Here is a 22,125-nt window from a genome sequence, read left to right on the forward strand (position 1 = left end):
TCACATATCCTTTTCAGCGATGGTGGTTAACCGCTTGGTGCTCTGACTTTGCGGGCTTTTGAGGCAGCCTTGCTTTTCAGCGTATGATGGCGTATCCACTGGTAAGAGGAAACTAACGGCCTTTACTTTACCCCTGGAGAAAAATGAGAAAGCGTTACGAGGATTACAAATGTATAAAACGTGCAATGAAAGTAAAAAAAAAAGAAAAAAAGCCACCAGCAAGCAAAAAGGAAATGCTTTATCAGCACTTGCATGCTGCACGGAGGCAGGGTTTCGTGGTCGCTGGGACAGGGTTCACACGCTCTTCCCAGGGGACCAAGCACAGCGTTGTCTGCCTGTCCGTCCGTCTGCGGGAGGCATCTGCCTTTTTCCATCCAGCCTCACATCTCTCTGTCGGCGCCCAACGCGTACGCACAAAGCTACGCGCATACGGAGCCCTCGGGGTGCACGTGCACCCACACGGGCCCCGGGGCTCCTCCGGTGGCTTTCTGTTGCTGTGCACCAGCACCCAGCTACGGCAGGCGGGCCCGAGAAGAGCCGCTCCCCAGCGGCGAGCGAGGAACGCTCCTTCACGTGTCTCGGGACGGGTTGGTTTGGCAAGTGAACGGATTGGGTTTCGCAGAGCTTTGGTTTTCCTTCCGACTGTCCTCCGCGACTGCTGTCAGCTCGCTCAGGCCCTCGAGGAGCACGGGAAAGGAAAATCATGAAACTATGAAAGTATTTATTGACGGTTACTGGGGGTGTCCTGCAGGGCAGAGGACCTCTGCGACTTCCTTGCCCCTTCTCACCTGCCAATTAGACCTGTCCCACTGGAAGGTGAAACCATCAAGCCTGAACACCCCAGTGATTGGTACCAAACTGGCCTTGTGCCTTTTGTAATTTTACTGTAATAGCCCTGAAAACAGCTCTCAGCCCCTCTTATGCTGCCTAGTGTAGTCAAATATTTAGTCTTTTTTTATTTACCAAAAAAAGTGGGAATCATAGAGTAGTTTGGGTTGGAAAAGACATTTAAAGGTCATCTAGTCCAACCCCCCTGCAGTGAGCGGGGACATCTTCAACTCTGTCAGGTTGCTCAGAGCCCCGTCCAACCTGACCTGGAATGGTTCCAGGGATGGGGCATCTACCGCCTCTCTGGGAAACCTGTACCAGTGTGTCACCACCCTCATTGGGAAAAATTTCTTCTTTATATGTAGTCTAAATCCGCCCTCTTTTAGTTTACAACTGTTACCCCTTGTCCTATCGCAACAGGCTCTGCTAAAAGTCTGTCCCCATCTTCCTTATGAGCCTCCTTTAAGTCCTGGAAGGCTGCAAGAAGGTCCTCCCAGAGCCTTCTCTTCTCCAGGCAGGACAGCCCCAACCCTCTCAGCCTGTCCTCTTAGGAATGGCGTGGTATAAATAATTCTTTAGCATATATGAATGAAAGTGTTGTAGGCATGCAAATTAGTGAGGATTTGTTAGCAGTGCTGTTATTTTATTAGTTGGATGCACTGCACGCTAGATAAATCTTGAGTTAATTTTAAAAGAAAAATATTCAGCAGCACATATAGGATTACAGCTTTGGAGCAAAATGTGAGAAAACTACAACAAACAATGCATAGGAAAACCTGACACGGACCAGCGTGCTGGGAAGCAAAAATATCATCACTGTAAAAAATTAAGCTCAATTAGCTTGCTGAACTCATTGCCACAAATTATCGTACTAGTTAAAATTTTACTAAGATTGCTGTATGTTTTAGACCTTTGTGGATATAATGGAAACATCCACCATTAAGACCAGAAAATACATTAAACTTTTTTTGCTGTAAGGAACACAAAGCTTCAAGCTTCAGGAGATCACCCAGCCTGCTGAGGGGGTTAGGTAAAAAGCTCTTTCCGTAGCCGTTCCTTCTAAAGCAGCCGACGCCGAGTGGACGTGAGTTACAGCACCACACGCTGCTGCTCAGAGCTGACGAGGCGGCTCTAAGGAGGGCGATAAAAGAAGCGGCACCATTCCTTCGGCCGCTGGGAACCGGTGCTTTTAAACCTGCGGGGCCCGAGGGTCAGTTGTGTGCACGGGGAGGCGTAAGTTGCCCTGAACCCCGTGGATCACGTGCTGAAATCCAGAGTTACGGGGTCAGGGTGCTTCGGAAAACGATACGAGTCGCCTGCCAGGGACTAAATCGAGGCGTTCAAATGTTGTAAAATATCTGACCCTCAAACGTCCTTGCAGGAAAACCTGGGTGCCTGCGAAAGCGTCCCCTCGTGACCGGGGCTGTCGTGTATCACAGTCTCATTATTGGTGCTTCTACCTTGGATCGTAGCCCTGTGCTGGAAAGCTTCTCATCAATAAGCAGAGACACTGGCTTATTGGGCTTGTCCAGCAGCCGTTTCACTTAATTTAGAAGCCACCCTGAGAACATTTTTCTCAAGGCTGAAAGCATTAACCTGTAATGCTTCAATTACAGGGGAAACATGATACAGCATGTCTAAATCCATGAGCCGTATTAACCACACTTCCAAAAGCATAGTTCAGAATTCCTTGATATCTTCGGTGCTTTTTGTTCAAAGCTTAAAAATCCCTTTCGTTAGCTTGTCAGATCAACACACCAATCTGCAAAACTCTTTAACAGAGAGAAGATTTCAAGCCCCTTCCCTCTCCCCTCAGCCTCTCCTTTCTACAGTAAATTTAAACTGCTAATGCCACTGGCGATCTTCACGCGCTGCAGGGGGGAGTGGGACAACTGGCCCAAAAGAGGTGTCCCGCCTGCTTGATGCCTATATACATTCAAACAAAGACCTTGCTGATAACGAACTAAACCCCAGAGCAATATCCATAGGTGTTATTAGGTGAAACCCGCGACCAAGCCAGGCAGGCGACGCTGCGAAGGCAAACTGAACCTACCTGCACTTACTGACGTGCTGCCGGAGCAGCTTCGCTTTGCTGGAAGGACTGTAGGAGAGCGAGCCGGCTGGCGTTTTTCCCAGCCCTTTCTCCTCTCCACCGGTGGGCTGTGCTGCAGCAGGAGGGGCCGGTGGCCGGGCGCTGCCCGGCGCGTCCGGGAGGCCATTGCTCGGAGGCCTCTCGCCGGCCCGGTGAGACCTCGCGCCGGCAGGAGCGGGTGCTGGCGAAGCGGTGGAGTATCGCCGCACAGTCATGGTGGTATCTGGGTAGCAGAGACAAAAGCAGAGCTAGAAACAATAGTAATGAGAATTCAGATATCCTCGACTTATTTTTAATCGCCTTCTTTTGGCTCAAAAAGTTTTCCACGTGGGGAGACCAGAAAGCAGAGGAGGCCAAACAGCCCCTTTGGAACCCACCCGTTCGCCTAGAAGGCAGCTGGGGAGGAGAAGCCAGAGGGCTGGAACGCACTCCGCACATCTCTCACGCTCGCCGAAAGACCAGTCAGCTGTTCCCAAGCTGGCGACATCCATAGCCACCGGCAGCCCCAGTTCAGGAGGCCCTCAGGTTGGCAGCCTGACCACTGGGCTCGGCGGGCTCGGCAGTACGCGTGATGGCACGGCAGCACTCATCTAGCGTCACGTAAATCCACCGGTACTGTTCAGCCTCTCATCTCGTTCCTTTTCATAGACTTGGCTCTGTCAAAACCTGCGGGGACATTTCTCCAGGGCCTGGACCTCTCCAGGAGGTTGGTTCAGAGCTGAGGGGCATGTGGACTGTAACGGCAGCTGCAACCCGTAACACACACCACACTAATGCCAAGAGGTTGCGTTAGTGAAGTAGTTTTCCAGCAGACTGGACGTGACAGATGCCAGACGAGGACGGGACAGGCCTCAAGCACGTACGATACCCAACAGCCTGACCCTGCCAAGAACCACATCCAATTCTGCAAAACTACTTCTCACCAAACAACACTTTGCTCTAGTTCCTGCTTCATTAAATCCTCCAGAATTCTCAACCAGACTTCTATAACCGAGGCATATTTCCATTTTTTCCTCTCTGATAAATTGTGAAGAGGGAGTATTCCTTTATATTGGACCCTCTCTCCCTCAGCCAAAATAACCGCCTTATCTGCAAAAAGAAATTGCACATCTGGTGTGATGTATACAAGCCATCGCTGTTTGTTACTATTTGTAGAGTCTTTCTCATCTTTTACTAAGGCAAGAGAGGTTACAGCACGGTTACAACTGTTGGTCCTTTTCTGCCTGGATCTGACAGGGATCAGGCATGGGCAAGATACTCCATGCCCACGAAAACACAAAGCAGTAAGTCAAATTCTGCTTAAACAAAGACAAACCGAACTTTTTGAGTTTAACTCTTTGCTTGAGCAGCAGCAAAATACTGCACTAAGCTCCGCTTGGGGGATGTAGGTACCCCCCTATAAAGGTCACAGCGCGAGACACGCAGTTAAGGTGGGCTTGGGTGCGGGCACCGAGGGAGGCCAGAACGCTTCCACCCCGTTAACTAGACAGGAAGCTCGTGGCCCGTCTCCCGTTCCCTGCAGACGCGGAGCAGCCCGGCTGGGAGGTCCTGCGCGGGCAGCACACGTGGGCGCCACGGACAGCCCTGGCTCTTCGGTACCTGTCTGCTCCTTTGGTGCCGGAGCGGGACTGGCCACGATGCTTCCACGCAGGGATGCTGCAGAGCCAGCTGGTCCTGCCCCATCGCCGGCGAGGCTCCTCACGTCGCCCTTCCCACCTCCTCTGGCTGCCTCCCTCTCCGCGGGCGCAGCGCTCTGCCCGCGGACCGCCAGCTCTCCCCGCAGGGCCCTGTTCTCCCGCTCCAGCTTGTTGATTTGGGAACGCATCTTGCGGATGACCTGGAGGAGGTGCACGTTTCCCTCCATGGTCCCGCGCCGCGCAGCAAGGCCGCCCGCTCCCCCGCCAAAGCGCCTGCGCTGCGGAGAGGCTCCTCAGCCAGCGGCGGGCAGACCCTGCCCTTAAAAGCCTGTGGACAGCAGGGGTGCCCCCCGCACGCAGGGCTCGGGCCAGCTCCCACCGCCACCAGGGCTGGCCCGAGTCGTCAAGTTACTAAGCGGAGGCCCATGATTTATTCATTCCCTGTCTCGTTTTTCAGAGCGGAGCCGGCCTCTTCCGCGCCGCACAAATCACTGTCAGCACAGTATCGCCGCTTCGTCGCAAATCCCTCCTGCTCCCACGAGAACTCAAAGCAGTAAGTCAAATTCTGCTTAAACAAAGACAAGCTGAACTTTTTGAGTTGAACTCCTTGCTTCAGCAGCAGCAAAATACTCCGCTTGCCTCAGGCTTTGGTTTTCTCCGAAAGGACCAAGGAGGGACAGAGCCCGTTGCCCTTAGTTCACCCGAAAAGGCCAGCGATCGCCTCCGGGGCGCAGAGGAAGGGGCTGCCCTGTGCTGGGCAGCAGCTCCCCTCTCCCTTGACACCTTGAGGTGAACCACTCGTTTTTGCTCTGCGCATCTGGAAAAGAATTAGCGATTTCTCAAAGGAAAACTAGATTTCCGAACAAAAGCTGATGGAGTGCGAGACCCCCGCTATTAACGGCGTACGTCAACAGTAGGCTAAACTCTCCCGAAACCGCGGCAGAGCCCGCTGCCCTGCCCGGGCGCCCGGGGAGGCTTGCTGGAGCGCAGCCTCCCGCGAACGTAAGGAGAGAGGGACCGGGCATGAATCTTGCATTAGGAAGGGAAACGCAATCCTCTGCGCTGCTCTCGAGGCCGAGGCCCTAAAGCCATCATCCTGCCGGCAGTGAAACGCGAAAACCTGCGGAACGCCCTTCCCACCCCCACGGCTTACTTCCGAATACAAAACTGAGAGTGCCGGAAAGCCAGCAGGAAAATAATTTAACACACCTTTCGCTTTGAGCCCATTCGGTTTCCAGTAGCTCAAGAGTGACTCGGGAATACCTGAGAAGAAAAGACCTTTTGTCTGCGCGCACCTCCCCGCGTTGCTGCAGAGGCCGGGGGACGGAAGGACAGCTGGCGTGAGGCGCTCGAAACAAGAGACGACTGGGTTTGGCTTTCCCAGAGAGCGTCAGAGGCGGGCTGTCGCGAGGAAGCGCTGCTATTGGGAAGTCGGGCAGAAACTGCCAGAACTGAGAGAAAAACAGGGATGCAGGCGAAGAGCTTTGCCCTCGGGCAGGTTCCCGCCCGGCCGGCGCTGCCTCCTCGGGAGCAACGCCCTCAAAAGCGCTTCGTGAGGACGAAGCGGTTCCCGCAGCTCAGGCGGCGCGCGCTGCCCGCTCTGCCTCCGGCAGCACGCGGCGCCCAGCTCCGGCAGCGGGGACTCGGGGCAGGAGCGGCCGGAACACGCAGCTGCGCCCAGTTTTGCGGCGACACGGACACAAGGCTGGGGACCGGGCGCCGCGGGAGTCACGGGCAGCCCTGCCGTCGCCTCCCGGGAGCCTCTCCAGAGGCCTCTGCGCAACTCGGGCTGCGTGCAGAGAATGAATTCGAGTTTTCGGGCTGCAAAGAAAGCCCATGGCATCCCTGACCTCTCACGAAATCACAGTGCAAGGGGAAGAGCACGTCAGGCCCCGCTGTGTTTCCCCTGCCCGGCTGGTGGCAGTCTGGGCTTGATGTGCTGGCATTAACCTTGGCAAAGCTCCGGGTGGGTCCTGTCCTCTCTCCAGCCCATCCAGACTGCACCAACAAGAAGTGGAAGAGTTTTTTCCTCCCCTCCAGAGAGGTGCATGTTACCGAGGGCATAATCACATACAAATGGGAAGGAGTGGGCAAAGCCGGGCTCAGGAATGGGCTTGGATCCAGGCTTAAATAACAGCGCAGGTGCCCCTGTGCTGGGGAGAACGTGTGGTGAGCAAAGCTGCTGGAACCGAAATACAAATCCTCTCCATTTTGGAGTCATCCAAGAACTTAAAGCACAGCAGCAACCCTCCAGTGTGTGTTTCAAATTCACGTTTCTGTGTCTCCAGCAAGCGGATCAGGTACCGGAGCAGCGATAGCGCTCACGTGCGATTAGAGTGTTGCTGCTGGTGCGGCAGCGGGCCGGGCGGGAGGGCGGGGGACGCCTGCCAGCTCAGCAGTCAGCTCACCCCGGCTGCCACCGAAGGCACCTGCTCCTCCGATCCCGTGCCCGCTGCCCCACTGGCACCAGAGGGGCACGGACCGCTTGTTGTACCAGCGACTTCCGAGGAAACGACGTTTGCCTTGTAACATCGTCCTGCTGCTCCCGCTGCGATTCCTGCCCAGGGACTGATGGGCAGCGGGGCAGACGAGTCGGGAGTTTTGGGTGACAAAAACCTGGCAAAGCTAGATTTTCCGCTGAGCTGGTCAGCATGTTCCCTGTACGCAGACAGAGCTCCTCGCACGCAGCCTTGTGCTTGTAGAGTCAAGGTCCAAGACGTGTGCTGGCGCTGCCGGGCCCGTGGGGCCGCCGGCCCGGGGCAGGGCTGGGCAGCTCCTGGGCGCTGCCTCTCCATGTGCCATGGGTGGGAGACACGCTCGTAGGCTGCAGATTTTGGCTGGCCATACGTTCAGTGTACCTTCCTACAGTCACCTATAGCTGTGTGGTTTTCGCTGCCGAACGCTTCAACCTAAGGATAGCGTTTCTCACACCTGCGCTGCTTGGGCAAGTTGTGCTTGGTAGGACATGGACCTGGGTAAAATCGTATTCACCTTCAGCCGTATCCAAACCTCTCCAGCAGGAAGAATAACCAAACACAGCGGCGGAGTTTCTGGCAGCTGCTGGGCTCCAGCGGCCCTGGAGCAATCCCCGTACGTGGCTGCCGGAGCATCTGCTGGGTTTCAGGGGACTGTACGACCCGCGTACCAAGTAGCATTGCAACAGAAAACCTGTGAACAAAACGCAGAAGCCTTGGGGAGCGGCTTCGTACAAAGCCAGGAGAAGCGCGGCTCTTTATTCCGCCACTACTTGATATTCTGCAGCTCCCTTGTGCGTGTCCGTGGCTGCCGCGGGGGCTCCCTGGGGAAGGGGCTACGCTGTGGGTGCAGAGGGTGCGTTGTGAAACCTGCCGTCAGCAGAAAACGGCACCTGCACGGCTACCGCCATCGCTGAACAGCTCTTCCAGCTGTCTCACTTGCCAAATCTGCTCTCGTGCTACCCTGAAAGTTGGAGAGGTAAAAAACCAGAGAGGACTCATTGCTACTCCAGTAAAAATAAAAAAAGATTTTTTTTTTTTTTGCACGTCACAACATTTTGTCCCTGAAAATCCATCAGCAGCAAGTGTGTGGCTATTTCCCACGACACGCTGCAGCTGGAGGCGCGTCATGCCTGCAGGGGCACGGGAGCCCGCCCGCGAGACCACCGAGTCTCCGCTCTCCGGGGCGAAGCCCGACTGGCAGAGCACGAGTGCCGAGCTCCAGCTCCCCATACACGGGCAGGACGGCAGGGCCGCAGCGCCCACAGCCTGTGCTAGTGCGGCGGGGTGAGGCCTCCCCTTCCCACCACGCGCTGGCCAGAGCGCGGCTGGGCTGCTGCGGCCCGCAGCTTTGAGGAGGAGGAGATGGAGGCAGAGGACCGAGGCCGAGCAGGGCTGGAGGTGGAAAATCTCTTACCACTCGGCAGTGAGCGAACACCCTTCCTTCTCGCCCGACGCCATACTCCTCCTAACCCGTAGGCTTCCGTCCTTATGACGCCCTGCTCCCGCTCCGATGCGTCTGCTGGCTGCCGCAGCTTCGGCCCCACCTGCCGCGCGGCCCCGCATCGCGCCGGGGCTCCGGCCCCTCGGCGGGGGACCAGCCGCGCTGCACCGCGCCGCCGGCCTCGCTGGGATGGGCGGGAGGCGAAGCACGGCAGCCCGCCCGCCCCGGCACGTAGCCCACGGGCAAAGCTGGGGAGGGGAGCGGCTCACGCGCCGCCACCCCTGCTCCGGGCTGGAGCAGGGCTCCGTCAGGGCGGGAGCCTCCGGGGAAGGTTTGCTGTTAGCAGCCACGAATGCCAGCGGCGCTGGATTTATTCACCCTGTGAGAAATGACCAAGCAAAAGCGTAACACCAGCACCGGTCGGGGTCAACGCCAAATTCTTCCTATTGCCACCGTGCAAGAACTTCACCGCGCCCTCAGTCCTTGCTTGATTTCTGGCTTTGACCTATGTTTTGTGCTTCATGACGGTGCAGAAGAGCCTAAGTCTCTTCGGATCTGTCTGTACAACTTCAGGAGTTAAAAAACGAATATTTCAGTGAATTTAAAAATGAGTAAAAAAGAAATGTTTTTTAGCGTGTTTTGCTGATGCACACTTTTGACAATTTTGCTCCTGTACATCTGAAGGGACTGCATAGATTTATTGTCAAAAATTTGATCCTATATTGGCCTTCTCCTTGTTTAATTCTCAGTGGCTGTTCAATCAAGAGGTAAATCTGTAATCAAGAGGTAGATTTACATTTATTTCTCCACTTTCACTCTTCTCAAAGTTTAGACATTTAGACCTTTAGACATCTAAACTATCCCCGTGCTTTACTTGGCCAGTCCTATAGCTTGAGGCTCAGCAGAAGGTTTGAGATCGATGCTCTACGCGAATGTGGGTTTTTCCAAGCGTTCGAACAACGGCTGGAAAGTGGTGGGACACGCGACACGGTCTGCAAGGCCCTTGCTCACCCGAGCCTGGTGCCGGCAGCCGCCGCAGCTGGCATCAGCGTCCCCACAGGCGGTGCTCTGCCAGGCCAGGTCACACCGTGCCTGGAACGAATCCCATCTGCGAATGCTCAGCCACGCAAAGAAAGGCACGAAGCGCAAAGAAATGCACCCTTCTGGCAAGGGAAGGACTTGACAGAGAAGATTTTGCAGCACAAATTGAAAATGTTCCAATAGTTGGACAAAACAGCTCAGCCTCTAAAGTTTGCCGATCGCGTCCGTGTTTAATGCCGTTTCCTAACGCGCCCCGGCCACACGGCCCCGCCGCCCCGGCCTGCGTGCCGCCGCGCCAGAGCCGAGCTTCCACCGCGAGGGCCGGCGCAGGGCGCGCACCGGCCTCCGGGGCAGTGCCTCAGGCCGCGCCGCGGCAACCGGCTCGTTACCCACCGGCTGGGTTCACTCGCTGCGCGGCGGGCGGGCGTGTCCCCGCCTTTAGCCGCGGGGATGCCTCCCCTCCTCCCAGCCGGCATCTCTCCGCAGCTGAACGGAGGAAGCCGGACGCCCGCTTTGGTACGTTCCCACAAATACAACCGTTGAAAAATTTCCACACTGACTCTGAAAAGTGTGACTTTTGGCTCCAAGCTATTGCACAGTTGAAACCTGCTGTTCCTAAGCCCCTCGGAAGGCCGAGGCACGCCGGTGCCGGGGCACCCGTTCGAGTGGGTGCCAGCGTGCCAGCGGGCGGGTGCTGCCCGCCCCGCTTCGGGACGCCCCCAGAACCGGAGCCCACGCGCGCCGTGAAGGAAAGCCCTCCCTCACCCGCGCGCAAGGGCCGAGGCGGTGCCTTCACGCGCTCGGCTCGGCGGGGGCACAGCAGCAGCACCCACGAAGCCGCCGCAGCCAAGGGCGAGGTGCTCCCGCGCCCACCGGCACTTCCGCCGCCCGGGCCGCTGCCAGCCCCGCCGCCCCGCGCGGGAGCCACCTCCACGGCCGCCCACGTCTCGCCAGACCGTGACCAGCCACCGACACGCGGCACTTCTGCACAAAGCTCTTTTTCTGAGCGCGCTTGGGCAGCGACTTCCCGGCAGAACAAAAATTCGCCGGGGTTTGGCAGGACGAGCCCGGGAAGGGGATTGCAGGTCTGCAGCGGCGCTCTCCCCTCCACGTTGAAGCGGGGAGAAGGAGCGGGGCCGCAAGCCGAGAGAGGGGGCACGGGACACGGGCTGCCCTCGGGGCACGGACACGGCCAGCAGCGTTGCGAGAGGCAGCGGGGAGCGGCAAGGGCAGCGCCTGTGGAAACGTTCACCAGCCTCACGCGTAGCCAGGCGTGAGAGTATATAAAGCCGGCTGCTTTCCATGCGTGAACGAAGTGCCTTACGCTCATGACTAATTAAAGGCTCCCATTCAGCCCCGTCGGAGCGGTGACTTCTGCTCACGCTGGGTGCAGCGAGGCAGTTGTGTGGAGCGAGCTGCATAACCTCCCCGAAAAAAACCAAGGTGGCAAAAATTAGCTCCTGTTTAAAGCGTTCTCAGGTTTCATAATCTAATTAGATAACAGTGGCAAATAGTTACTTGATTAGTCTATTTAACAGGTAATTGTTTAACTTGTCAGTGTCCACTAAGCATCCTTTTTCTTTTGCAAGGACCATCCGCCTGCCCGTGCCTTAACCCCAAGACGTACGCAGAAAACCCCACACACGCGTTGTTAAAAGAAACCCCCGTGAGCACCCCGCTCGCTTCAGCGGCGGCAGGGAGCCGAGCACCCGCGCAACACGCTGAGCCTCTACAGCTTGGCATACACAGCCCCAAAATCTTCATAGTGTTGCTTTGAGTATTCGGTTTCTGAAAGGGGTCTGGTTTCCAGCAGGGGATGCTCAATACTTTCGAAAAACCAGGCTTAACCTGAACACGGGAAATGGAAACTCCGAGATACGTGAGTCACATCTGAAAACCTTGGCTACAGTTTTGGACCAGGCTGGCAGCGAAGCAAGGCTGTAGAAACGTTTCAAACTTTTCAGAGAGCACTTCAGCCCTCCGTGTTGCATTTCTAAGCCTCTGGGTCTCTCTCCCTTTAAAAGGATCCTCAAGTTAGTCTGGAATCATCAGAATTAATCTGTTTTATGCCAGCTCCCTGGAAGCACAACATATGCTACAGAGTACAAAACTGTGCCTCGTGCAAGAAAATCTATATGCTCAGCTGGAGATTTCTGTAACTAGGAGTGTGCAGCTGGGCCCGTAGTTACCTGCACGCGGCTTCCGACGGCTTTCCAGTTAAAACAAGCCATCACTCATGGGAGATAGCCTCATGATTAGGGAGCAGCTCCAAGCAGAAAATCCATCCCAAAATTCAAAATGATAATTATTTCTTACTCAGTTTTCTTCTCTTGAACAAAACATACCATATAAAATGTACGTGAGCGTATTTGTAGCCATAAGATATCACGCCATAGGCAATCTGTGCAAACACATCTAAAACGTGACTCAGAACCGCGGGGGAATACCACGTGGCATTTGCAGGTCACGAAAACGTATCGCAGGGCAAGTAACTCCCTCACAGCTGTTCTCCAGCAGAAATGAAGGATTATAGCTAACAGGAACAGCATACGGGGAGCACAGCTTCAAAAGCACCCAGAAAATGCGTCTTCTGTACAGCTGGGGGGTAATTAATCGGGAGAAAGGGAAACGTGCATTTCTTGGCTCCTGTTCAGGGGGAGATGTTCATGCTGAGAACTTCAAGATTCTTGCCTTGGCGAGTAGTTAAGAACCGCATGAAGAACCTCAACAGCCCGGACAGAAAAGTCAGTAATTACGATGGCAGTTTTGCGTTACTGAGAATTTTCCAGAAATACCTGTACGTTGTCAGCTTGACGAAGCGTTACAAGCAACCACACACGCATCCCACGCAGACTACGACTCCCGGCCCGAAGGACGCTCATTACTGTAACTCCCACCTCAGCCGGCCTCAGGGATGCTCCCGAGGGCATGGGACATGGGTGGCTGCTCAGGGCTGATCCCAAACCTCCGTTAAGCCCAACTCCTCCTGCAGTGCCGTGAGGAGGCTCTCCCAAAGGAGCTTTTTACCATCTGCCTTAAAACCACTCGTGTTCTTTTGGCCTGATAACCTAGACACTGCGACAACCCGCCCCAGCCACGCTGGCTTCGCTCTACTTCTTATTTTTTCCCATCTCTGAACACGTGCCCGGGAGGTAGGGAAGTTACTCAATACTTTCCATAGCTAATATTTCACCAAGGAACCGTGCTGGATTTCTCCCGAGAAGAGTAATAATGTTCTCATTTCCTCCCCGCGCTGCCCTGCGAGCCGACGGCTGCCCAGAGTCGCTCTCTGCAAACGAGAAAGCGCTGGAAGGTCCCTACGCGGGGGAGAGCCACGGGCGCCCGGGGGGGGTCCGTGCGCTCTGCACAAGCCCACCCTGCCGCGGCGGCTGCCTGGATCCCCACCCCATCCAGGCGGGGGCAAACGCCGTTCCCTGCGCCGGGTTGTTTCGGCCTCGCGAGCCGAACGCCGTGGCCTCGGCAGGTGCTGAGCTTGGAAACCGGGCTGCGCCGGCGCGCCTGACTCCGGGAAGAGCCGACCCGCCGCCCTGAGCCGTGGACGTCTTTACGCCTGCATTCAAGCGTCGGTCCCTCTCGTGAGCCCTGCGCTGCCCTGGGCTGTCAGACCTGGCCTTCCCAGTCGCGATCACAGTTCCACACGGGCTTGGCTATTCTTTCTCTTTTGGATTGATTTTATTTCTCTCAATGCAATTCTCTTAAATGAGAAACACATTCTAGTTGGGTGTGTTTCCTTTTTCCTTCTTTCTTTTTCTACAGCTCTGGATGCTTTTCTCAAAATCCCGTTTCTCTGTTCTCATTCGATACTTGATTTTAACATCCTTCAACTGCCCGAGTTCAAAATTAACTTCATGGCTTTAATGTGCTTGTTGTGAACACGTAACTGATTATTTTCGCAATTATTTAAATATTTCAAGGAAAACCTTTCACATGCATACCAAACTTGTTAAAAATTGGTAAATGCATTCAAATCCATAGGCACAGGTACGACAGCATTTTTCACACCGAGATGCAAAAATCCAGGTTCAAAGCTACACGCGAACGTAATTTCACTTTTTCCCCAGGCCGGCGGCTGGGCAGCGCAGGAGTACGAATGGTACAGATCCTCCTCCTGTTTCTCATTTGGATGTTATCCAAAAAAAAAAAAAAAAAAAAAAAAAAAAATCATCCCTGTTCAGATCAACATGACGTTGCCAATGTAACATCTCTCCAGTGAATGTTAAGATATAATTACCCTGTAAGGAATGATTCCTATTAAACATTTAGTACATCTCCCTCTAATTGAAATTTAAGCCTTTGGTTGTGGTTGGGTGTCACTAAAGATGTGATTAAACATAAAATATGTATAACGCTTAACTCCTCTTGGGGTGTTGCGATAGCTTTCACTAAATAACAAACATAAATAATTCCTTTTGCACTGTAAAAAGTTTTTAAAGTAGCTCGATTGGAGGCCGGCGCAGGAAGATCTCCTTCCTCGGATGAGAGGGGTTCTTTCGCCGGCTTCCCCGACAGCAGCAGGGGCCCAGAGCGTCCTCCAGCCCCGCTTCGCCTCCGCACTCCTGCCCCGTGTATCCCGCTCCCTCGCAGGCTCCTCCCTGCCCCAAACCTCCCCCCGCCTCTCCTCCGGCTCCGGCTGCCTCGCAATGTTCCTCTTCTCTGTCGTAGCTTCTCAGCCTGAGCTCAGAAGTCTTCTTAGGCAGAACTACTCACCACAAAGCTTTAACGGAGGAAAACGTGGACTTTCCTCTTACGTGAGTAATCTGAATGTGAGACATTGGCAAGGCCACCAACACTAGTCCTAAATCAAACACTTGCACAGATGCATTTTTTTGGCCTGTTATTAACGATCTTGCTCATAGCCTAAAAACCAGTTCTTGTCAAAGTCTCACCTGTAAAGGTGAGCACCTACGTAATGCCACACTTACCAAAAACTTAGACAAAGATTCGAAGCAGCACCGGCAGCTATGTTCCCTGTCCACCTTTCTTTCTTTTCTTCAAGCAGCACAATTAACAAAATTTTGACTTCAGCATTTCTCACCGCCACCTCTGCCCGGTCCCCGGGACGCCTGCGCTCGGGCCACCGAGGCCCTGCCCAGCCTGCAGCAAAAGTAAACCCGACGAACGGCAGCAGTGGGGACGAGCATCTGTTTGTTGTGTGGTTATTTTAAAAGTGTCCTAGGACTTGAAATAAAGAAAGTCCAGAGAATCACTTTCAGAAGTGACTGAAAAATAAACCCAGCTGTGAGAATACACCGAGAAATGATCTACTGGAGAAGAGCTCAGCTCTGAGAACAGCCGACCATGTTCTTGTGCTCGCCCGAGACAAAAGGAGTCTCTGAGCTGAGCTTTCGGCAGGGAAAAAAAAAGGTGTAGACCTCATGTAATCCCACGAGTTTGAAAAGCAGCGACTGTACGAACAGAGCCCTTTCTTACAGTGCCTGCTCTATGGCGGGCAGCACTGAGCCGTTCGGGGGGGCTTTCACAGCCCACGGGCGGGGTGGATGAGGGATTCCACGCCCACACATCCAACTGCTGCAGTTTTGGTCGCTGAATTTTATGGCAGTGAAGGGCTGAACCCACCTTCGTAATAACCCTACTCCTTCATGTTGCCTTCTGCATTTCTCTCTTCTCCCCCCGAATGCTGGGACGATCCATGATTTAATGCTCTGTTTTCCCTCCCTGTTGCAGCCCCGATTCAAAGCTCATGTTTGCTAACTGCTGTCATGCGGCTGTGCTGAAAGCGCTTGAACACAGCAGGAGAGGAAGAGCCATCTGGAATAAGGACCCAGCTTCGCTCAAGCCTGAGCGTCTCTAACGCCAGCAATAAGGTAACAGGCAGAATAAGGGCTGGATTTTCAAATCCCCAGAGGAGGCTGCAGAGCTGGTGCCTTAAAATAAGCCAAACCCTGCAACCCTTAGACTTACCCATGAAATTCCTTTTGTGTGCAAGCTATCGAGAAAACAATCCAGGGATCTCCTTACCTCTGCTCTACAGACCACAGCTTGGCTTCAGAGCAGCCCGGTGTCAGCTTGCACCGCTGCCTCGGTGCAAACCACACTTTTGCAATCTAGTTATTCCCAAAGATGCTCAACAGATTGAGTTGCTCCATTCTTGTGGCCATTAATTAGAAGCAGTCTGTCTCCAAGTCACCTTGATGGCTTCTGAAGTACCCATCCATAAACACAAATCACAGTGAATGCAAAATGAGTCCAGGGGACCAACAAACCGAAGGACAAGAGAGCTCGATGCTCCGACTTACCTCCTCCATACGCGGGTTCCCAGTGTCTGTGACTGGTTCCTCCCACAGACACAAACGAGCAGGTAACTTCATCTACCATGACACATATAGTATAAAGCAGGTTAAAATCTGGGCCAGAAATCATTCCTTTCAGCAGACTATTGGTTTTGAACAGTGCAGTGTCTGAGGAGCAGAGCTGGGCTTTTCAAGGTGAGGATGAGGAAGGCGCCTGGCTCCCCGCCCAGCTGCACGGCCGATGCTGGTGTGACATGCACAGCCGAGAGCTTGGGCAGGCGCGGGCTCACGCTGCCACCGCGCTAACGCTGGAGCGGGGCCCATCCCAACCCATGGGGTGCTCATCCCAACCGCTCCCCTCCTTCTCCCACCAGGAAAGAACGCCGTGTGGGTTTCAACCCTGAGCAGAGACTTCTTCTGAAAGATCCCAGATCTGCTGACAGCGAGACACAGCAGCACGCGCTGCGCAGGCAGAGACGGGATGATGGCGCTTTTACATTGCTCGAATAGATGGGGTGAATTTAGAGGCCACCCTTGGCTCTGGCCCGCAGGCTACAACTTGAGATTGACCAGCTGTGAACGGAGGGTGTCACGGGAAGAGGCACAGGGAACGGAGACAGTAGGGCAGAATGAGGCAGCACACGGGGAAAACCCTCCTGGCATCCCCACGTAGCAAGATCTGGCGCTGGCCCCTGACCCGAACAAACACTCATGAACCTGTGGAGGCCAGGGTTTCTCCAGGGAAAATAAGCCACAGCTTAATGGAATGTGGGGACTGCATGCATAGAATAGTATGTATCCTAACATACACGCACAACCAGCAGGGACCCCTGAAAGCAGGGGTTTTCTACAGGCAAAGGAATGAACATGGAAGAGTGTGGGAGTGCCAAAGTTAACTCATAAGAGCTGGCAGAACCGCTCCACCTCATCCCAACATGATGCAGAAACCTAAACAAACATCTCACTACAGGCGCACGGTTTCCCAATACGCCCTGGGGAAAATCTGGGACTACGCCCTTCAAAGGAAGAGCAGAGCTTCCTTGGCCTCAAGCAGGAGGACTACACCGAGCCCCGTTTCCCAGGGTGACCTCAGTCTGTGGCCATGGAGAGAATCTGAAGGCATGTTCTGCAGATGGTCCCAAGCGTCCCTGTCAGCAACCACAACGCAACAGACAGCCGGGATGCAGGAGGCATCCTGATCTCCACCGCTCTGGAAAGTGCTGACATGGGAATGAACCAATGCACAGACCTTCAAAGAGAAAGTTTTATGGACGCTTTTATACACATACACAAATATTTTAATATAATGGTAACTGAAATGTTATCCATATTCTTAGTACTGTCATAATTAACTAAAAAGATATTTTTAAAATTTTGTAAAAATGACATATTTTACACATCTTCTATTTACAATTGCAATATACTTAAATGTTATAAAACATCCACTCTGACCTTTAAAATATATGTATACTAGGACTTAGTATTAGATATATTATAATTTATAGCAAACTTGGGGTTTGCTGTGTACCTATCTGTTCAATGGGAATTTCATGATTAACCTGGCTTAATAAAGGCTGCTCAAAACCAAACATCGACAACAAAGAAAAGGTATGGAATGTGCAAATATTGGGACAGGCAAAAAAAAAAAAAAATCAAGCTTGCAGTTTTAAAAAAATAACACCATGAAGACTTCCAATAAATTAAAATCATAACCCACAAATCCTTTTCCTGGCATTGTCCGTGATCAAATTCATTTTCAGTACTATTAATCTAAACGGGGTGGGGGGGGGGGAACAAAACACTCCCCCAGCCACCCCAGGTCCTTCCAAGGCTGTGTGTTCCCCACGCTGCAGTCAAGCATCAGGATTTGCCAGGGTGGTTGCTGCTGGCACAGACGAGCTGGCTCTATTGATGACTCGTGAATAAGTGCGTTCCATTCCTTGCTGTTTTGCCGAGTCCTCCTTGTATGCAATCTTTTCATAAAAAAAGAAAAGCAAAAAAATATGCAACAGTGAGGGAGATCTGAATATTTTGGCGTCTGAAGTGTTCGTTATCTAACCAAGGATTTCCCATATTTTATTTATTACACAATGATGCTAAGGATCTGGCAGAGGAAAAGGACCTTTGCTGGGGGACCCAGAAGTGACGGGAGGCTGCAGCGAGAGGGAGGATGTCCTCTGAGCTGGTGGGATGAATGGGGCTGGGGTCACCATCTTCTGCCAAGTGGTGCTTCGTGGCATTCCCTGAACTGTGTTTCTCTAACAACTCTCATACAAACACAACTGAGAAATCACCTACATTTTATAAACTCAGCAGACACCTGCACTAGCACCTATTGACCATGGTACAGACCAGCCCCAGCTCTGCCCACGCTGTCATTCGGGCATGCAGCATCCCCAGCGAGCTTCACACACGGCAGCTGAAAAAATATGTCCATTAGGCAGGGTCTGGACCAATTGCCAGGCTGAGGCTGCAGGCAGAGCTGCACTCTCGGGGAGAAGCAGTGGCAAAAGCTCTGCCCTGTCCTACACACAGGCTTCAGCAGGAATAAAGATTTTTTTTTCCTGAAGAAGTTCTTTTTAGCCTTGGTAATAGGTATTTTCCCTGCTTACTTCTGTAAATACAGACTGAAAACCTGCCTTCTTCCATGGGGCACTATGTTGAAGCATCCACAGCAGAAACAGGGGCCATCTCCGTTGACCATGCACCCGTTAGCAGTGGAATAGAAAGCTCTCCCCTTCACAAAGCTCCAGGCGTAATCTTACGCCACCAACCCCCAGTTATCCCTGGTCAGGGCTGCCGGTCAACCACACCACATCTGTTACTCGGGCAGACATGACCACGCTGCCTCCACGTACAGCTTCAGTGCCTGAGCCAGCAACTCCGGCAGCTCTGGGAAGGAGCTGCTCCCACGCCGCGGGCTGGAAGAAAAGCACTGGGACTCGGGCACTCCCTGGCAGCGCCCAGCAAAGCCAGGGAAGCTGCAAGGACAGCAGGGAAGTTGCAAGAAGGCGACCACGCTCACAGGACAAGGGAGTCTTGGCTTAGTCGGTACCTTTCTACACCACTTGTCCCTGGCCCTTCCATCCGGCCACTTTTGCTACTACCGGCACATGCTTTTGCATTAGGATGCTCTTTCTGAGCTGCCCCATTGCCCCAACTTCATGAGTAGGATCCTAAAGAACATGCGTCTCAACACCGCTCACGGACAATAAATCACACGTATCCCTCGTCTTTTTTTTTTTTTAACTCCCTCAGCAAGAGAGTCATTAGACATGAAACTAAACAAACATAGCAAGTAGAAAAACAAGCAAGTGAGGAAAGTACATGACATTAAATGAAACAATAGATGTAAGAAAAATGAACATACCACTTTTGGCTATAGTATTGAGGGAAATGTTAGACAGGGAAGAAGAGAAGCTGTATAAGCAAGGACCATGACAGAGCTGTCAGAAAAGAAAAACAAAACAAAACAAAAAAGAGAAAAACATATGGTGATGAAATAGTCACTGTCAATGGGTGAGCAAATAAAACCCTCTTGAATACAACCATGGGAAAGATGGCAAATCTTACTGGTGTAAAGCACACAGCACAGTTACAATAGAGCCTCAAGTTTTCCAGCTGCGAGATAAATATTTCAGCCACGGTTTACAGCATGTGATTTCTCTGAGGCAATGCTCTGCTCAGAAGTAGGGAGTTCATGCATTTGTTGCAAGAGGACTGGAGTCTTCCCGGAAAGCCATGCTGCCTAGGAAACTGGGCTGTTGCTTATAAGGCTGTCCCACAGGGCTCTGCAAGTGGGAGACTGGTTTTCGGTGTGGACTTTCAAGTTCAGATGATTTGGGTTAAACAGATGACAACTTTGCTGGATTAACTCTTAACTTTACATATTAACATTGTTATATACAAGTAATTTTGTATTATTTAGTCTTTTCATTTACATGAAGAAAACTCAGAGCTCAGTGACATAAATACAGGTGTGAGTATTTAATAGAACTCACCAAATATTTTACGAATGCTGAAACTCATAGGCTGTTCGTACCTCATTTAAATTGACCATATGTTTTCCATTCTTATGGGGAATGGGCAAGAAATATGGTACTGCCTATGCGCATTGACTGGATGGCCAAAATACCTTCCATGGGAGAGCCATGAACTTGGAATAACAAATGACACCCTTAATACTTGCGTACTTGATATAAGAAACAGTGATAAATATTAGTTATGATAAAATTACTGGAATGCTTGAGGTTCACAAATCTTTATAAACCTAAACAGGAAGGGAGCACAATTCACAGAACAGCAACCACCACTGAGCTCGACCCCCACCTGGCATACCAAGGCACACCAAGTCTTCCAAGCACTTTCATAGCTTTACACCCTATGAAAAACTAGCTCAATCCTACACTAGTAACAACAACGGGCCAAAATTTCTGGTAAATCCTTATTCTCCTCACATGTGAAGATGAATAATACAGCATGGTCTAATGGGGAGCCAGTTAGACACTTCTGTGAGATGCCATCACTGATACCAATGGTTAATCAATGTCACTCTGTACGCAACCAGTGCTTATGTGTGCTATAGGCACCTGGAAACGCACTGCAACTGCTGGAGAATAAGTATTTCTCAGATGCAATCTAAGGCGTCCTACACACAAGCATGCACAGAAATAACTAAGCATGATTTGATTTGCACTTTAGTATGCAAATGTAAACGTAGCCATGCATGCTCATCCTTCCGAAGCTGCTAACAGCTGAAATAGAGTTTTAACACGGCATGTATTTTGCCAGTGTACTTAAATATAAAAAAATAAAAGAAGAAGGAAATCTTGCTCTGAAAGCTGAATACAAATAGAAACTATAAAGATACGTCCTCCAGTTATAAGCTGGGTCTTAAAAGCAATTTACTGTTTTAATTAAATACCACACAGCTGTAGGATAAAGCAGGCAACACATAAAACGCTACTTCAGCTGATTATATTTCTACACCTTTAGACCTCAGTCTGCATTTAGCCTCATGAACATTCAACTTTTCAATATGTAGCAAGACAGGTAAAAACCAAATCTTTGTTGATCAGTCAGATTCAAGATATACAGTACAGCTGGATTTAAAAGAAAAAAGAGGGAAAAACACACAACTGTTTTCTTAGTGACTTGTTACACTTCTAGTTTTTACTTCTGGTATTTTGCTCTACAGCTTCATTTGTCGCTAGAAGACACAATTAGCCACCCTCGTTCAGCCCAACCAGCACCAAAATAGATGATCTGACCTGTTCATTCATAACTGCAGAGAGCTCGCTGAGCATGTCCTTATAATGAGACTTCATCTCTCCCTGATATTCAAATTGGTCCTCCTTAATAAGGCGTTCATTGACATCAAGAGCATGTCCACATGCTTCTGCAAATTGCCTGCAAGCACAAAAGCACAAAGAACAACCATACAAATTTTGTAGTAATGAAAAATATTTATCTATATAGATACAAACACACACACACACTACTGTACCTCTTCTCCCACTTGCAAATTACACCTTGTTAGAAGTGAATTTCAGAACTCGCCCTCAGATCAAGAGGAATGTAGGCTACTAGGACAGCCCAAAACTTCAGTATATGCTTTCTTGGCAATGACTTGTAAGATAGTGTAAATGCACATGTAAATTAGCCTGGTTCAATTCAGACTGATTTCATGTTACACCTACTCATGCTACTCATCCTGTGCAGAGGGTGGAAAGTCTAAACTTAATGCGTACCTGAAGATTTCCTTCAGAAGCTTAACTTGATTATCAGGGTATCTCTTAGCATTTGTCTCTTCCAGAAAAGCTCTAGCATAGGCCATTGGTCCAGCATTTACCTGGGGGAAAAATACACAGATTAGGTGCAGAGAACAAGCAGTTTATCATCATTTTCTCTTGTGTCCCAAGGCTCAGGGACTGGCCTCAGGCAATCAAGCCTGTGTGAAGAACATCACATCACTCCTCTTGTCACCTGGATGAAACCTGAAGAGTTTTACTGAAGAAAAGGGAGCTGGTCAGCCTCACACAACCTGCGAATCTCTGCTGGCCTTTGAAAGTCCTCAGCTAGTTAACCATCTAGAAAGCTACACATTTGAAGACATTTTAATGAGGGCACCAGAAACAGGCACTCCTCTCACCAATCCCAACTTTTCTAAATAAGAAATGACAAAACTAATCCTAACAAAACTCCCTTTAAAGTATCTGCATGCTTGGCTGTGAGATGGGCTGTATTCTGAAGTGACATGTGATGGTCTTGTTTGAAAGGCCTTAACATTTCCTTAGAGAAGATTTGACTGAAATAGTTGTATTTGCACACAAATGAT

General features: G+C 51.6%; 2 protein-coding genes across 4 annotated transcripts in view; both read right to left on the reverse strand.

The window, feature by feature from the left end:
* Nucleotides 1-4,784, reverse strand: CCDC195 (coiled-coil domain containing 195; the record flags this gene model as incomplete). The annotated part of the gene is made up of 3 exons (XM_082003452.1): nt 1-133; nt 2,882-3,143; nt 4,520-4,784. The coding sequence occupies 3 exons, from the start codon at nt 4,782-4,784 to the stop codon at nt 1-3; spliced, it is 660 nt and encodes a 219-aa protein (XP_081859578.1).
* A 12,185-nt stretch (nt 4,785-16,969) lies between these two features.
* The window catches only part of DOCK10 (dedicator of cytokinesis 10), a gene marked incomplete at its 5' end in the record, with an annotated part of 166,292 nt that continues 161,136 nt past the window's right edge, over nt 16,970-22,125 (reverse strand). For 2 of the 3 annotated variants that reach the window (XM_082003360.1, XM_082003359.1), the window contains 3 exons: nt 18,443-19,234; nt 21,059-21,197; nt 21,539-21,639. In XM_082003360.1, coding sequence (XP_081859486.1) covers nt 19,070-19,234; nt 21,059-21,197; nt 21,539-21,639 — 405 coding nt within the window. In that variant the 3' untranslated portion in view covers nt 18,443-19,069. Of the gene's footprint in view, nt 17,762-18,442; nt 19,235-21,058; nt 21,198-21,538; nt 21,640-22,125 lie in introns of those variants that run through there. The other variant, XM_082003361.1, reaches the window with a different exon arrangement.

The sequence above is a fragment of the Phaethon aethereus genome (genome assembly GCF_964289735.1).
Source record: "Phaethon aethereus genome assembly, chromosome: 9".
In the NCBI taxonomy this organism is placed as follows: Eukaryota; Metazoa; Chordata; class Aves; order Phaethontiformes; family Phaethontidae; genus Phaethon; species Phaethon aethereus.